The sequence below is a fragment of the Simochromis diagramma genome, unplaced genomic scaffold, assembly GCF_900408965.1.
Source record: "Simochromis diagramma unplaced genomic scaffold, fSimDia1.1 OVJJ01000061.1, whole genome shotgun sequence".
In the NCBI taxonomy this organism is placed as follows: Eukaryota; Metazoa; Chordata; class Actinopteri; order Cichliformes; family Cichlidae; genus Simochromis; species Simochromis diagramma.
Genome location: NW_024386945.1, coordinates 958790 through 972254, shown reverse-complemented (window position 1 = coordinate 972254; position 13465 = coordinate 958790). Strand labels below are relative to the sequence as shown.

Sequence of the window (13465 nt, the reverse complement as noted above, 5' to 3'; positions counted from 1 at the left end):
CTGGAGCCAAAACCACACTGCGCTCCGAAGATAAAACACCCACAGATTAGACGTCTCTCTCTCTTTTTTTATAAAAGGAAGGGGGGGTTCTTCTAGCTTTCATGTCACCGAACCTTTATTTAGCTGCACATCAAACCAGCAGACACCTCATGGGATGAGATTTAGGAAAGCCCCAGATGTTTTTCATGCTATTTCTTAAAGTAAATACTGCGTGGAAGGATTATTAGTGATGCAAACTGTCTAGAGGTTATTGTGCATGTAGACATACAAACATTCCCGGCTTCAGCTTTTGGTGTTGAGACAGCTGATTTTTTTTTTTTATCTGATCGTTTTGGGTGATGTAGTCTGCGGTAGCGGTGCACTCCATTACATGTGTTTTCCTTTAAGCACCTAATAAACTGGCACTACTTTGGGTGTTCGAGAAAATTAAAATGACTCTGCAGGCCAGTTTAGTACTGCACTTTCATAATGGCTCAGACGGTTAAATTACTGAATTTCATCTTCCCCCATGATGCAGCTGCAGCGTATTAATATAACCTTTGCATATGAGCCACATACCCAAGCAAATAAATGAAAAATAGGATGCAGGTGTGGTCCCAGCCCTTACTACTCTTTTTGGTTTTTCGACCAACTGATCAAAATTTGTGCAATTTCCTCATTAATTCTTTATAATTTGTTTAAAATTAATAACCTAAAATGGCATTTAAGAAAAATTAGTATTCTTACAGTCGCTCCTAATCATTCGGATATTTAAAAATAGCTCTTGCTCGGCCATCAAAACTGAATCTCCACTCATTTCTCAAGTATTGCTTGTTGTCCTGTCCAGGTAGTCAGAAATAATGTATGACATTGTTTAAGTATACTTATTTTAATGCAAAACTATAACAGAAAAATATATTACTATGGTGCATTACAACCTAGTCATGGGTCCGGTGTAATGGATTAAATAAAAGCACAAGTGATAAGCTATAGAAAATAGTATTTTAGCTTTTGGAATGAACTAAAAATAAATTTAAGGTGTGCAAAACTAAAATATTTTTTCTAACCAGTGGGGTGTGGCTATATCTTCAGCACTAAAGTGTTGTCAAACTACTGCCAGATTATCAGTTTTGTTTTTAGTCAACACTTCTCTGCAGTTTAATAACCTAAAAACAGAAAGTGACTCAAGCTCCATCCGCAACAATCAATAAAAAACAATACCTTCAAATATTTTTTTGTAACCTTTGAAAGCTCCAACTGCTTTCACATCTCTCAACGACTAAACTGAGCATGATATGCAAAATCAGTGCAGTGCCCCTTTAACTGTCTCACTCAGTTAACCAGCGTCATGGAAACAGCAGAGCAACAATAACAGTGTGGGTTGTGCAGAGTTAAAATAAAGTTAAAATCTTATGAAAGAGAGAAGAGAAAAGAAATTAATGAGTTCTGTGTTCTCGTTCCAGATGGCAGAGGTACAGCAGCAAACGAGCAGGCTCACAAGCCACAAGTTATTTTGATTTTTACTGAAAGATATACTTCATTATTGTCTAAAATACATACATATTCTATAAACTAAATCTGTAAATCCCAGACTAACCTAATAAAAAATTAAGAACCAGTTATGGTACAGTAGCATATTTAAATGCCATCTTCATCCTCAGTGTTGCTCTACTGTCGCTAAACAGGATATCCAAAAAAATGTACTCATAGCTCTACATTTGCTGCTGTAAGGAACAAGTAGCGTTTACTTCTGAGGTACCATTTTAAATGTGTAATATGTATTTTATTTTGAAAGTTCACTCACTGCTGACCATCTAGACCCAGCTGCTGCCCATATGGTTGACATCTCAACCTTTTTGGTTTGAAAAACAGTGTGCAAATGTGCTTTGATGTAAGTTTCCACTCATTGATGTGGTATGTTTCTAGAAGTGTCTCTTGCAACAGTGCTGTGTACATAAACCCTGCTGGACTACAACATTTTGCTCCGCCTGTCGTCAATATCCTTCAGCTATCTCTCGCAGTAATTCAGTGAGCCCTCACATGCGAAGTCATAGTCAAGCTAGCCGCACCCCCAGCCGCACCTACAACGTTGTTGCACCGTTCTTACGCATATTACGGTACGGGTGCCGACTGGCTTAGAAACACGAGAGTCTTCTGTATCCTGGCATTTGTCACTATTTTACTAATCAATCCACTTCGAATTTTGAAATATTAGAAATATACATATGAATGAATTGATGTTCTTACACGACACTTAAGTATATAATAATAACTTTAAAAAAATATTTTCTGACTGCTATTTTTGATATTGTCTGTATTATTAATGTTATAACAAACTTTAAGAGGTGACGCAAATATTTCACTGGATTCTTACTCTGGGTTACCCTCACTCTTTCCCCTCCAGCTCACAGCCCAATGAACTGTAAGGTTTCAGAGAAAATTAATAGTAAACTTTACCCAAATTTGAATATTTTCAACTTTGAGCTGAGCCAATGCAGCGTCGATCCTCTTCAGTTTGCTTACCAGCCTTGTGGAAGTGCAGCATGCTGAAACAGGTAGATAACTCTGACAACACTGCATTGGTTGGGTGTATTGAGGGTGGGCGGAAATCAGAGCACAGGAATCTGGTAAGGAACTTTGTTGAATGGTCCGGATGAAATCACCTCCTCCATCTGAATGTCAGAGATGTTGGCTGACTTCCGAAGGAAAAAAACTGGGACTATGCCCATCAACATCATGGTCGTGGAGGTCGAAACACTGGACAGATACAGGTACTCTAGTACTCACCTGAATGACAGATTAGACTGAAAGACCAGCAGTCTGGCACAAATCATGTGACAACTTGATAAAAATGTACTTAGACGAATGGAAACTTCAAAATGCTTCTCAAATGTTAAGAGTTTTCCAAAAATATAAATGTAATGGCAATCTGAGAAGAAAAATGAGTACTTTGTATGTTCTTTTCTGATTACAAGCAATGGAGTACTTCACTGTCCTAAAGTTAGTGCACCGAAGCAAAAGATCAGAATGCTTCTCCCAGCGCTGCTTTTGTGGCGTCTTTGGAGACCCATGAATCCAATATGGGAAACTCAGCTCAAGACAGATGCAATTATGTTGTGAAAATACCCGCAACGTCCCTAGAGCCTGCAGCATGCCAACAACAGCATCCACATAACAAACAAGACACAAATAGCATGTTCTCTGTTTGGCTTTTCCTTTACTGTCTTCACAACAACAAATATCCTGCAACACAACACAGCTTATAGTCAGACATGCTTAAAATAAAAATACAAAAGACTGAACAAAAGCAAGTTAGCTTTACCGCAAGAAAACAGATGCAACATTATTGCACATTTCTGTACATGGCCTGGTGTACAATTTGGCAAACTGGAGGTCTGTAAAGTCAGGCCTCAATGTTCTATATTTCCCCGTGTGACCCCTGCGATCGGGAACGGCCCTGTGTTAAGACTGTGTGATGAAACACAGGCAAACGGGTTTCAAAAAAATAAAACATAAGGCAGATTATCTGAACTTAAAAGATAATCCTCTTAGAAGAGTCAAGCCAGGAAACGTAACCATCAGCTAAACAAAGGCTCTGAAATACTCTATGAGTTACATATTTGGCTAAATCTTTTTTGGGTAAATCTATGACATTGTCCTTTCTCTTGTCCTTTATAGCGATGAAGTATAGCCACTCTCATGTAAGACGAGTCCTGATGAGAACAAATATGAGTTTTGGTGCACACAAAATTGTCAACCAAATCCAACATCATTTAAGGCAATGTACTAGATGGCAGCGCACGCAGAAACCTAAATGCTGTTAAACTGGTAAAAACGTGTACACTGAAAGCAGTTTTTCCCTTGCTGTAGGGAGCCTGCTATCAAAGATTGAGGACAAAATCCACAGTCTTCATATGATGCAGAAAGGCTACGAGCCTTCATTGCTCAATCATCCAAATAAGAGGATGACTTCAAGAGTTACAGCGTTTTCCTCCCCAGGCAGCGTTTCTGTGCTACTCAACAGTGAAGGTCCAATATCAAAAAAGCCATTTTCAAACATGCATTGCAGCGTGGGGCTTTTCTGGGACTTAAGACTGTGTGTGATGCACGCTAATAGCAAACTGGCTGGTCTTTAAACTGCCAGTTCCCTGGTACAAAAAGTGATGTCAGATTGCAGCAATGTGTGAATAATGCAGATAAAATTGTGAGTGGGCATCATGTGTGCTGCCGCCTGCACGCTCTAACCTGGCAGCACGCTCGCTGAAATCAAATAGTATTTCAGGAGTATTTCTAGTACTGCGAACAAACCTGAAGCAGACCATTTCAATACTGTAGAAAGCATCCCAGCCTAAGACTCCTGAAGCTTTTAAGTTCATATGTGAGGATATCTCCATGTGGAATGTGAATTAAAGAGAGAAACATTGGAAGACAACCTATAATTGTCAACTAAATGTATCAATCCAACCACTTTCTTTACTGCATTTCAAATTCACAGGAGTTGCAGGGTTGCAGAGAGGGTTGGAGATTGCTCCAACTGACTTTGGCAATACATGCACAGGGAGAATATTAAACCCCTTAATATTAAACAAGGTTTGAACCTGGAGAGTCTTTTGCCAACGTGAAACAGTGCTGACCACTGCACCACCCTAGCTAAACACAAAAGGAGGACTGTGGATTTGGTCCCCGATCTTAAAATAGGATTTTAGAGAAATGGCAAGGAACACTGATCCTTATACAACCGTTGCAAGAGCTTGGTTCGCCTAGCCGGCAATAAGTCATTCCCAGTGGGTGATGGGCTTCGCCAGGGCTGCCCTTTGTCACCGATTCTATTCATAATTTTTATGGACAGAATTTCTAGGCATAGCCAAGTGGCAGAGGGTTTTCACCTGGGTGGTATCATCATCTCTGCTTTTTGCAGATGATGTGGTTCTGTTGACTTCATCGGGTGATGGTCTCCAGCTTGCACTGGAACGATTCGCAGCCGAGTGTGAAGCGGCGGGAATGAGAATCAGCAGCTCCAAATCTGAGGCAATGGTCCTCAGCCAGAAAAGGATGGAGTGCCGAACTCCAGGTCAGGGACGAGTTCGTGCCCCAAGTGGAGGAGATTATGTGTCTTGGGGGTTTGTTCACAAGTGATGGGAGAAGGGAGCGAGAGATCGACAGACGGATTGGTGCTGCGGCTGCAGTGATGCAGATGCTGTACCGGTCTGTTGTGCTGAAGAGAGAGCTGAGTGTAAAAGCAAAGCTCCCAATTTACCGGTTGATCTACGTCCCTACCCTCACCTATGGTCACGAGCTGTGGGTAGTGACCGAAAGAACAAGATCGCAGATACAAGTGGCAGAAATGGGCTTCCTCCGAAGGGTGGCTGGCGTCTCCCTTAGAGATAGGGTGAGAAGTTCAGCCATCCGGGAGGGGCTCAGAGTAGAGCCGCTGCTCCTCCACATCGAAAGGAGACAGTTGAGGTGGTTCGGGCATCTGACAAGGATGCCTCCTGGGCGCCTCCTGGGTGAGGTGTTCTGGGCATGTCCTACTGGGAGGAGGCCCCGGGGCAGACCCAGGACACGCTGGAGAGATATCTCTTGGCTGGCCTGGAAATGCCTTGGTGTTCCCATGGACAAGCTGGAGGAGGTGGATGGGGACAGGAAGGTCTGGGCTTCTCTGCTTAAGCTGCTGCCCCCGCGACCCGGCCCCGGATAAGCAGGAAAAGATGGATGGATGGCAAGCAAAATCTGTTGTGAACCAATATTATAAACCCCACCGATAATCAGTTCTTAGAGGTCATCAATATTGGCTGAACATGCATCAATGTATGAAAAAAAAAGCATCTTAACCAGTACCTGGAGCTGCCTTAGATGAATGATTGAATGCTGGGCTACATGTGAACAACAGTAGACTATACCACCTAAGTGCTTACTTAGTAAAATAAATCATGTATAATATTGGCAACTTGCCCTGTAAAAGTCTACACACGTGTTTCTTAAATGAAACAGAAAATGTCCTCTCAGTGATGGGAGCTCTGCGACTACAGCGAACATCAGTAACAGTAGTAAAGCTGAGAGCGCAGCCCCCTGAAGGTGTCGTCATCATGCCCGCTGGCCTGCTCTCCTTCAAAGAGCATGGACTCTGGAAGCACCACGCCCTCTAGTGGATCCGGCTGGCAGAACTCCACTACAAATTCCTCCTCGCAGTCCAGCAGCAGTCTTGACCACGCACTCATGTCCAGCTGGCCCGCGGTGCCGCCGTATTCCTCTGGCAGGACCGATCGTGGGATGTTCCGGTGCAGGGAGCGCAGGTCTGAACCGTGGAGGATGTACTGTGTAAGAAGACGACAAAGACTTGTCAGCGACCTGCAGCTTTAATATTTGATGTGATGAATGTAATTTTAGATTTATCAGGTAACTGCCTTCAACTTTCACCTTCCTACAAAGCTTCACCTTTGCCATGTTCATACTTGAGATGTTTTATGAAAAAGGTTCAGGAATTAAAATCAACCTCACATTCAAGAACACCTTCTCGTGCATCTCTGTTCGTTTGTTTTCAGCCCAGCTTTTTTATTTTTTTTACATCCCTCAGAGGAAGTCTACTTCTGTCCCTTTGTACTTCTGCATCTGCAATGCACGCTGAGCCTCCTGCAGTGTTAACTTGACTCTCATTTTATGGAAGTGTATGAAGCTTCAGTGAGCCAAATCTGGCAAGCAGGACAGGTGGTGAGAAAAGATTGTGTTGGTTCAGGCCAAAATAACTCCTGTGTTTTTAATGTGCTCTATGTTGGCACCGGATAACGTGCTGGCACGCACAACGGTATAGGTCGATCCTATTGGATGTTCGCCCTCACACGCCTCAGGACATCACACAACCCAGTCACTGTTGAAATAAAAATCACGAGAACGCTCCTGGTCTCATTTCTCACTTGACATTCTGCTTTTGAGCTTAGAAACTGAGGATATTTTGTCTGAGAACAGCATGGTCCTAGAAGGAGACTTTCAGACTCACCAGTGACAGTGAAAGTGGTCAAAAAAGGGCGTCCACTGAGCAAACTAAAAATGGCACTCACACTGCAAGCTGCCTGCACATGCCCAAGAAGAAGACTTGGAATGGGGGCTGGCCATGTGTAAATGTGATAAGTGTTGCTGACCACCCTTTGTATGCCAAGAAGCCACTTTTGTGAGCAAAAATAAAAAATGAAATAATCTGACCACTAAATGCCATGCACAGAATCAAATTTGAACACAGAGGTGCATTTACTATATCCAAACTAGTATCTATTTATTTTGACTGTACCTGCTGATTTTCTGTTGTTTTTGCTTATATATTAACATAAAAACGGATAATATGCCACTGTTGCATTTACAGCTTGTTTTTGTTGACCCCAGTGTTAATTACAGATGTGTTACTATGCGTTTTAATGAACACAACACAAGGCTTACCATACCATTTTGAAAAATTGTTGTTCTGTTTGACCATTTTGGTTTATTTCTCTGAAAAGGAAACGTGCTTAGCTTTTCAGTTTCACAGATGAAAAAGACTATCGGTTTGAAACACAGGCTACAGAATAAAATGAGGGGCACGATTCAAAGCGGGCCTTTGTTCCAAACAAAAGAGTCAGAGACAGTACAAGAATAGTTACCCTCTCTGCCATCTTCTCCTTGAGAAACGGCTTAATTATAGCAAAGATCCCTTTGAAAATCCGCGGCTCATTAATTATGTTAACGGCCTTGATTCTGATCGGAAACCCATCCTGTGAATTAGAAGAGAAAACAGTCACAGCTGGGCCTTGTCAAATGATTCACACATGCTTTGTGTACTTATGTAAATATCAGACACTCTGCAGTCACGACAAAACACCACAGGCAGCGTTCAGGAGCTGCTGTGACTGACAAGTTTTTTTCTCAAGTGTTGCACTAATTCCATTTTTTACTGCAATATCATCAAAAATAAGAATCATTTTGAGGTAGTGATTCATTAAGTAACCATCTCAGGGTGAAACTAGCAGAGTTAATCCCCTCTGACATAAGAATATCATCATCAGATAGTGGCTTTATCAAATAATACTCATTATTGCTAACATTAGATTTTTGATGTCATACCTGGAGGATGCTCACAACTTTTTTGGCGAGGAACGGGCCTGGATTGGATGCTTGTGACATGCCCACTCCGGTGTAGTCTGCTAAAATAACAATGCCGTTCACCTGCGTTTCCTCCGGCTGAATCAGCTTCTCCAGAGTCAAATAAATCGCTCTAACATTGTCAACAAATGGGTAATCATTTGGTTTCCATTTTCCTGTAAAACAGTTAGAAGTGAGTAATCGTGCATCGTGAGCGAACGAATAATGCGTCAGATAAATCGAGTATTGCGTGAATTTTCCAGTGACGATGAAGCCGACACCAACCTGGGCGCAGACAGAGGATGTATCTTCCGTTGGGGTCCGGCCGTGGCAGCACTGTGAGAAAGCCCAGGTCGAGGACGTGTTTCACTGTGGATGGCTTCAGGTCCTGGAACACCTCTGGCCAAGCCTTACGTCCTGCATGGTAATTGAGGAGCAGCTGCAGGGCACGGTCATAGTCGAACTTCCTGGCCCGCAGGAAGCGCAGCAGGAAGGCATCATCAAGTCGTGTCCTGAGATTGGGCTGTTCCTGCAGAGCCAAGAGGGAAAAAAAAGTTAACTGAAAAAAAAAGAAAAGAGGGAAGGTCATGAATGGCAACAACTAGAATAAACAAAATACGGCTTCTGACTAAACAAAATAAAACACTGAGAAAAATGGCTAAATTAAGCTTGGTTAGCATCCATCTGTCCATTCTTTACTACTTCTCCAGGCCTGGGTTTCACTGGCAGCAGTCTAAGCAGAGATGCCCAGTACTACTACACCCTGTCCACTTCCTCTAACTTTTCAAGGGGAGCACTGAGGTGTTTCCAAAGCCAGCCGAGAGATAATCCAGCATCTCCTGGGTCTACCCTGGGGTGTTCTCCCAGAAGGATTTGACTGGAAAACCCCACTTAGAGGCACCTGGGAGGCAGCCTGGTCAGATGTCCAAACCACCTCAACTAGCTCCTTTTCAGCCTGTCTCTAAGGGAGGGCTCACCCCATACTGTACCTATCGGACCAATCCCCAGCTGGCATAAGTGGAACTAATAAATCATTACAAAAGAATCTGGTTAAAATAATCTTTTAAAAAGTTGTCAGAATAATTGTATCAATGTAACTGCTTGAAAATAACACCTTATAATAACCCAAAACAAATCTGTCCTATTGCCAGGTGTCAATGCTATTACTAAACTCTAAACTATTAGAAATTCACCATTTAGCCAGCAGTAAAAGGATCCTTTATTCTGATAACATGGGCACTTCAGTTTATTTTTAGTGAACCTTCTTTGTTCAAAGGACCAAACCTTTGAGACTTTTCCTTCACTAATAAAGAACATGTACCACCGTTTTAGGGGAAAAAACCAAAACCTTATTTTTAAAATGATTTACGTCCATCACACATTTTATAATAAATTTACTTTAAGCCTTCAGTGCTATAGGCTGAAGAGGAAAGAAAGAATTCAGAGGTGGACCACCTCATTGCTGGAAATAACAAAACTACAGATCATATTTCTATGAGACTCTATTTCTATGAGACTCCAACCACTGTCAAAAAATGTCTGCAAGACAAACAAAGACAATTCACATGGACCGCAGTGCTGCTGAAATGCAACAAATAAGAAAAAATATTTTAATTGACAAACAATTGAAATTTGGCCTTGTTCAATAATACCTTTATTCACTGCTTTTTAATGCTATCAAAACACTACAGCAGAAAAACACAGGACCTGTGCAGTTAAAATCCATACTCATTTGTCACAGGTCATAGTGTCATTGGAATATTGGACAGTGCAATCACACACTGTATTTTTTCCTAAACGTCATGTAGGAGAGTTACAAATACATAAAAAAAATAAAATAAAGGATGTGAAACGGGACAACGTGGAATCAGACCCCCACATCCACCTTCAAGAACAACCTTAAATCTGAACTCTGAACGTCTAAAGCTTTGTGATATATTTGGGACAGCACTGACAAAATCTGTCCTCAGAGAAAAACAGAAACACCTGCCAAAGTTCTCAAAGTACCATTGTAATGGCTATGGCAGGTGTTCCCAAGTTCAAAAACACAAATAATACAATATTACATCAGCTTTATATTTTTAGGGTATTAAAAGTTAATATACTATCCTAAAAACAAATGGAAGTTTGTGTTTTAAGGAGAGTTTATAGACCAAGACCATAATATATGTATATACAGGCTATTTTATGGGAGATATAACCTCCTCTGGATGCAACACAGGCAGCTATCCATCTCCAAATGGACCGGATAAGAGTCAGGAAATTGTTGCTGAGGAATTGCTCTCTATTCCTGCATGAATGTGGCCTGGAGCTGTGAACTGGTTACTGGCTGTGATGAACACAATGACCCAGTGTGCCCCAAGCAAGTTCAATAGGAGGCAAGCTGGCAAATGAAGTGTCTGGGTTTGCTTCTGTTCCAGAAAGGCCTGTTCTACTCTGACAGTGTCAGGCCGTATGTCAAGCAGACACTGTCCTGCTGAAAAAGCCGCAGGGCGCTGCTGCAGGAGCAATACAAGTTCAGGTTAGAGCACCTCAACTCGGTACCTCAGTCTGGTCAGAATTTCACCAAGAACAATACGATCAGATGCTCTCATGGACACGCAAAGCTGCAGCAACAGGATCCAGAATGCCAAAAGCCTGGCCCCAGTCAACGTCAGTCAGTCGTGGCATGGTGCCACTGATAACAATGCTGTGCATACACTGTTTTATTGTGCCCTGATTCCACTGGCAAGAGAATACAGCAAACTGAACCAGTTCTCGGTTGTACAAGTGAGTTCATTTGTGTTAAACAAATTAACAAATCACCAATCTCGCCACTGACTAAAACCAAACAACTGGAACTAAAAACTACTTCACAATATAAAACTTGCATTTCTTTTTTTGAGTACCATATTAAGTTTTATCACAGTGGTTCTCAAATGGCGAGCTGAGGCACACTGGGATGCCTTGAGATTTTGCATAAACCACACACTGCAGATGTACCAAAAGTAATGAATGAGATTTAAATTCACTATTTTAGTGCTAAAGGATCCATTTCAAAGTGAGGAGATAAAACGGATCACTTTCCTGTGTAGAAAAAATTAACACCTATAGATTGTAGGTGAAATTTAGGCCCCAGTGCTGCAAACATGCCCTGAAAAGTGCCTAATAAAAGAACTGATTATTTTTCCGATCGCATGTAGGCTATTTTTGGCATATATGAATACACTTACATTTCATACTGAAAATTCCTTCCTGTATTTCCTTACTCACACTTCTCAAATTCTTCCCAAAGGTCCAGTTGAATGTTACTCAAAAGCTTTCCAATTTTTGCCCTCTGCTTTGTAAGGCATCATTGTTCTGCCCTACCTTAAGTATCATGTCCCTCAGTGCTTGGACATCCCGTAGACGCCATTCTGGCTTCTCTTGGAGCTCCTCACGTGCCTTGGCCACCAGTTCAGGGGTCAGGGTACAGGAATAGATGGGTGGTGGAGGACTGGGGAACCAGCTGTGCACTGCAGCTGCTGACGAGTCCACTGTAGGACCACCGAGATCGATGGACTCATGCTGATCGGCCATGGAATGACTGGGTGAAGCTGTTGGGAAATAAGCACGGGTGAGGAGAATTAACTTTTAAATACCATAGCTTTACTTCAAATAAGAACAGCGATACCCCCACGGCCTGACACCTTCATTATCAATAATTAAACGTCATTATCATATTTTGTACCAGTAAGCTGCCTCTGCACAGTAAATGTACAGCAGCACAAAATAAAAACTGTTAAGTGCCTGAACATTACAGTAAGTGTCAGGTACACTCACAAACTGCGCAGTTTTAGTAAGTAGCTCAATTTCAGCTAAGTTTAGCAATAGATGTGGGAACACGATGTTCCCAGATACACAAGAGCGGGATGCTCTCCAGTAACTACCCAAGACTGCAAACACTGCATGCATTCACTCAGTAATGAGTCACAGCGCCAGAGATTCTCAGCTAATACAGCCTGAGCCTAAACAGAGCATATGTCCGGATAATGACTGAATACTGACCAGAAAATGGGTCTAACGGTAGCCTTCAATGGCAGACATAGAGTGCTAAAAGGCTGCTGGTAAGTGATATATAAATTCAGAAAACATCCGCAAAGATCAAAGCTACAAAAACCACTGTCAAAAAAATCACAACGGACCTGTCAGGAAAATCCCTCTTCCGGGTACAGAGCCGGCGTTAGCTCATTGGTGCTTTTGTAACACGTGATGCACTGCGCCGATGAATCGTGCGTCTTTTGTTTTGATGCCGATGCTGCATTCAAGTTTAATCGGAAATTAGGCAAACCTATATATCAAAAAATTAATAGCGTGACTGTTATGTGAGCCTGTTGTGTTTCAAATTCAAATGCGATCTTGAAATATCCAGCTCTTTTTCTTTTAACAAATTACAAACTAATCCGTTTCAAGATTTACTAACATAAACACGCACCTGGGTACCTGAACCTCACATCTCTAAATCCAACAGTAACAGAAACGCACACTTTTCAAACACTGTTGTTTGATTCAAGCACCAGGCAGGTAATTTTATAGCTCTGGGGTTTTATAGCTGTAGGCTAACGTAATGATCTCATACTTGTACGCAGGTTATACCATCCTTGTATTGCATTTCAAAGCAGTAGATGGCAGAATTTACCTTCATGTTTCCGCGGCTGCTTCCTTGCCACTGTAGGCTTCATGTCGTCTCGGAGGCTATGTAGGTAGACGATTTTTTTTTTTATACAAATTTTACATTTGGGATTCGTTTCACTACAGGATTGATCGTACAACAAGGGGTTGGTGTTTTGTTCTTTAAAAAATGCAAGCAATTGACTAAATGTCTAATTAAAGGGGACGAAAAAGAAAGAAAATATGGATATGAGCTTTAGGCTAATGTCCAGTACTTGTGTCAAACCAATTTAACGATGATGTATTGTGATGTACATCCAGGATATGTTAGGTATTGTGCTAAAGAGAGAACCAAGAACAAGACAGGGGGGGTCCATGCAGGCCGAGAATAACTGATTAAAAATAAATATGTTGTAGGAAAGTGGTGTATAAAAGATGATTTTCATGGTGACAAGGCAAGAGAAATGGTTTGTGGACACCACATGTAAAACCATTTCATTTGTGAATGTTGGCTTTTTGTTGCCTGTCCAGTGCACTTGTCATCACTTTCATTTGCACAAATCCAAGTAAAATAGTTTACACAATAGTTAGGCAACAGTTAACAACAGTTCAGCCTTCCTAACCAGACAAACGCCTGCAGTTTAAGTGTAACTAAAACTTAAAATTAAAGGGTCTTGAGAACAAAGTACAATATATGCATTGTGATAGAGTGGATGTGGAAAGCATCAAAACATTAAACATAAAACAGCAA

At 41.6% G+C, this 13465-nt stretch overlaps 1 protein-coding gene across 2 annotated transcripts; it reads right to left on the bottom strand.

Moving 5' to 3' along the window:
* Positions 1-5601: 5601 nt before the first annotated feature.
* Positions 5602-12353, bottom strand: ttpal (tocopherol (alpha) transfer protein-like). Of its 2 annotated transcripts, none has more exons than XM_040038123.1 (6): positions 12249-12353; positions 11434-11660; positions 8371-8614; positions 8068-8261; positions 7608-7718; positions 5602-6293 (listed from the first exon to the last, which is right to left on the bottom strand). In XM_040038123.1, the coding sequence occupies exons 2-6, from the start codon at positions 11641-11643 to the stop codon at positions 6015-6017; spliced, it is 1038 nt and encodes a 345-aa protein (XP_039894057.1). In that variant the 5' UTR covers positions 11644-11660; positions 12249-12353; the 3' UTR covers positions 5602-6014. The 2 variants fall into 2 exon arrangements, with proteins under 2 accessions (XP_039894057.1, XP_039894056.1); XM_040038122.1 differs by having other exon boundaries at positions 12112-12282.
* Positions 12354-13465: the final 1112 nt, after the last annotated feature.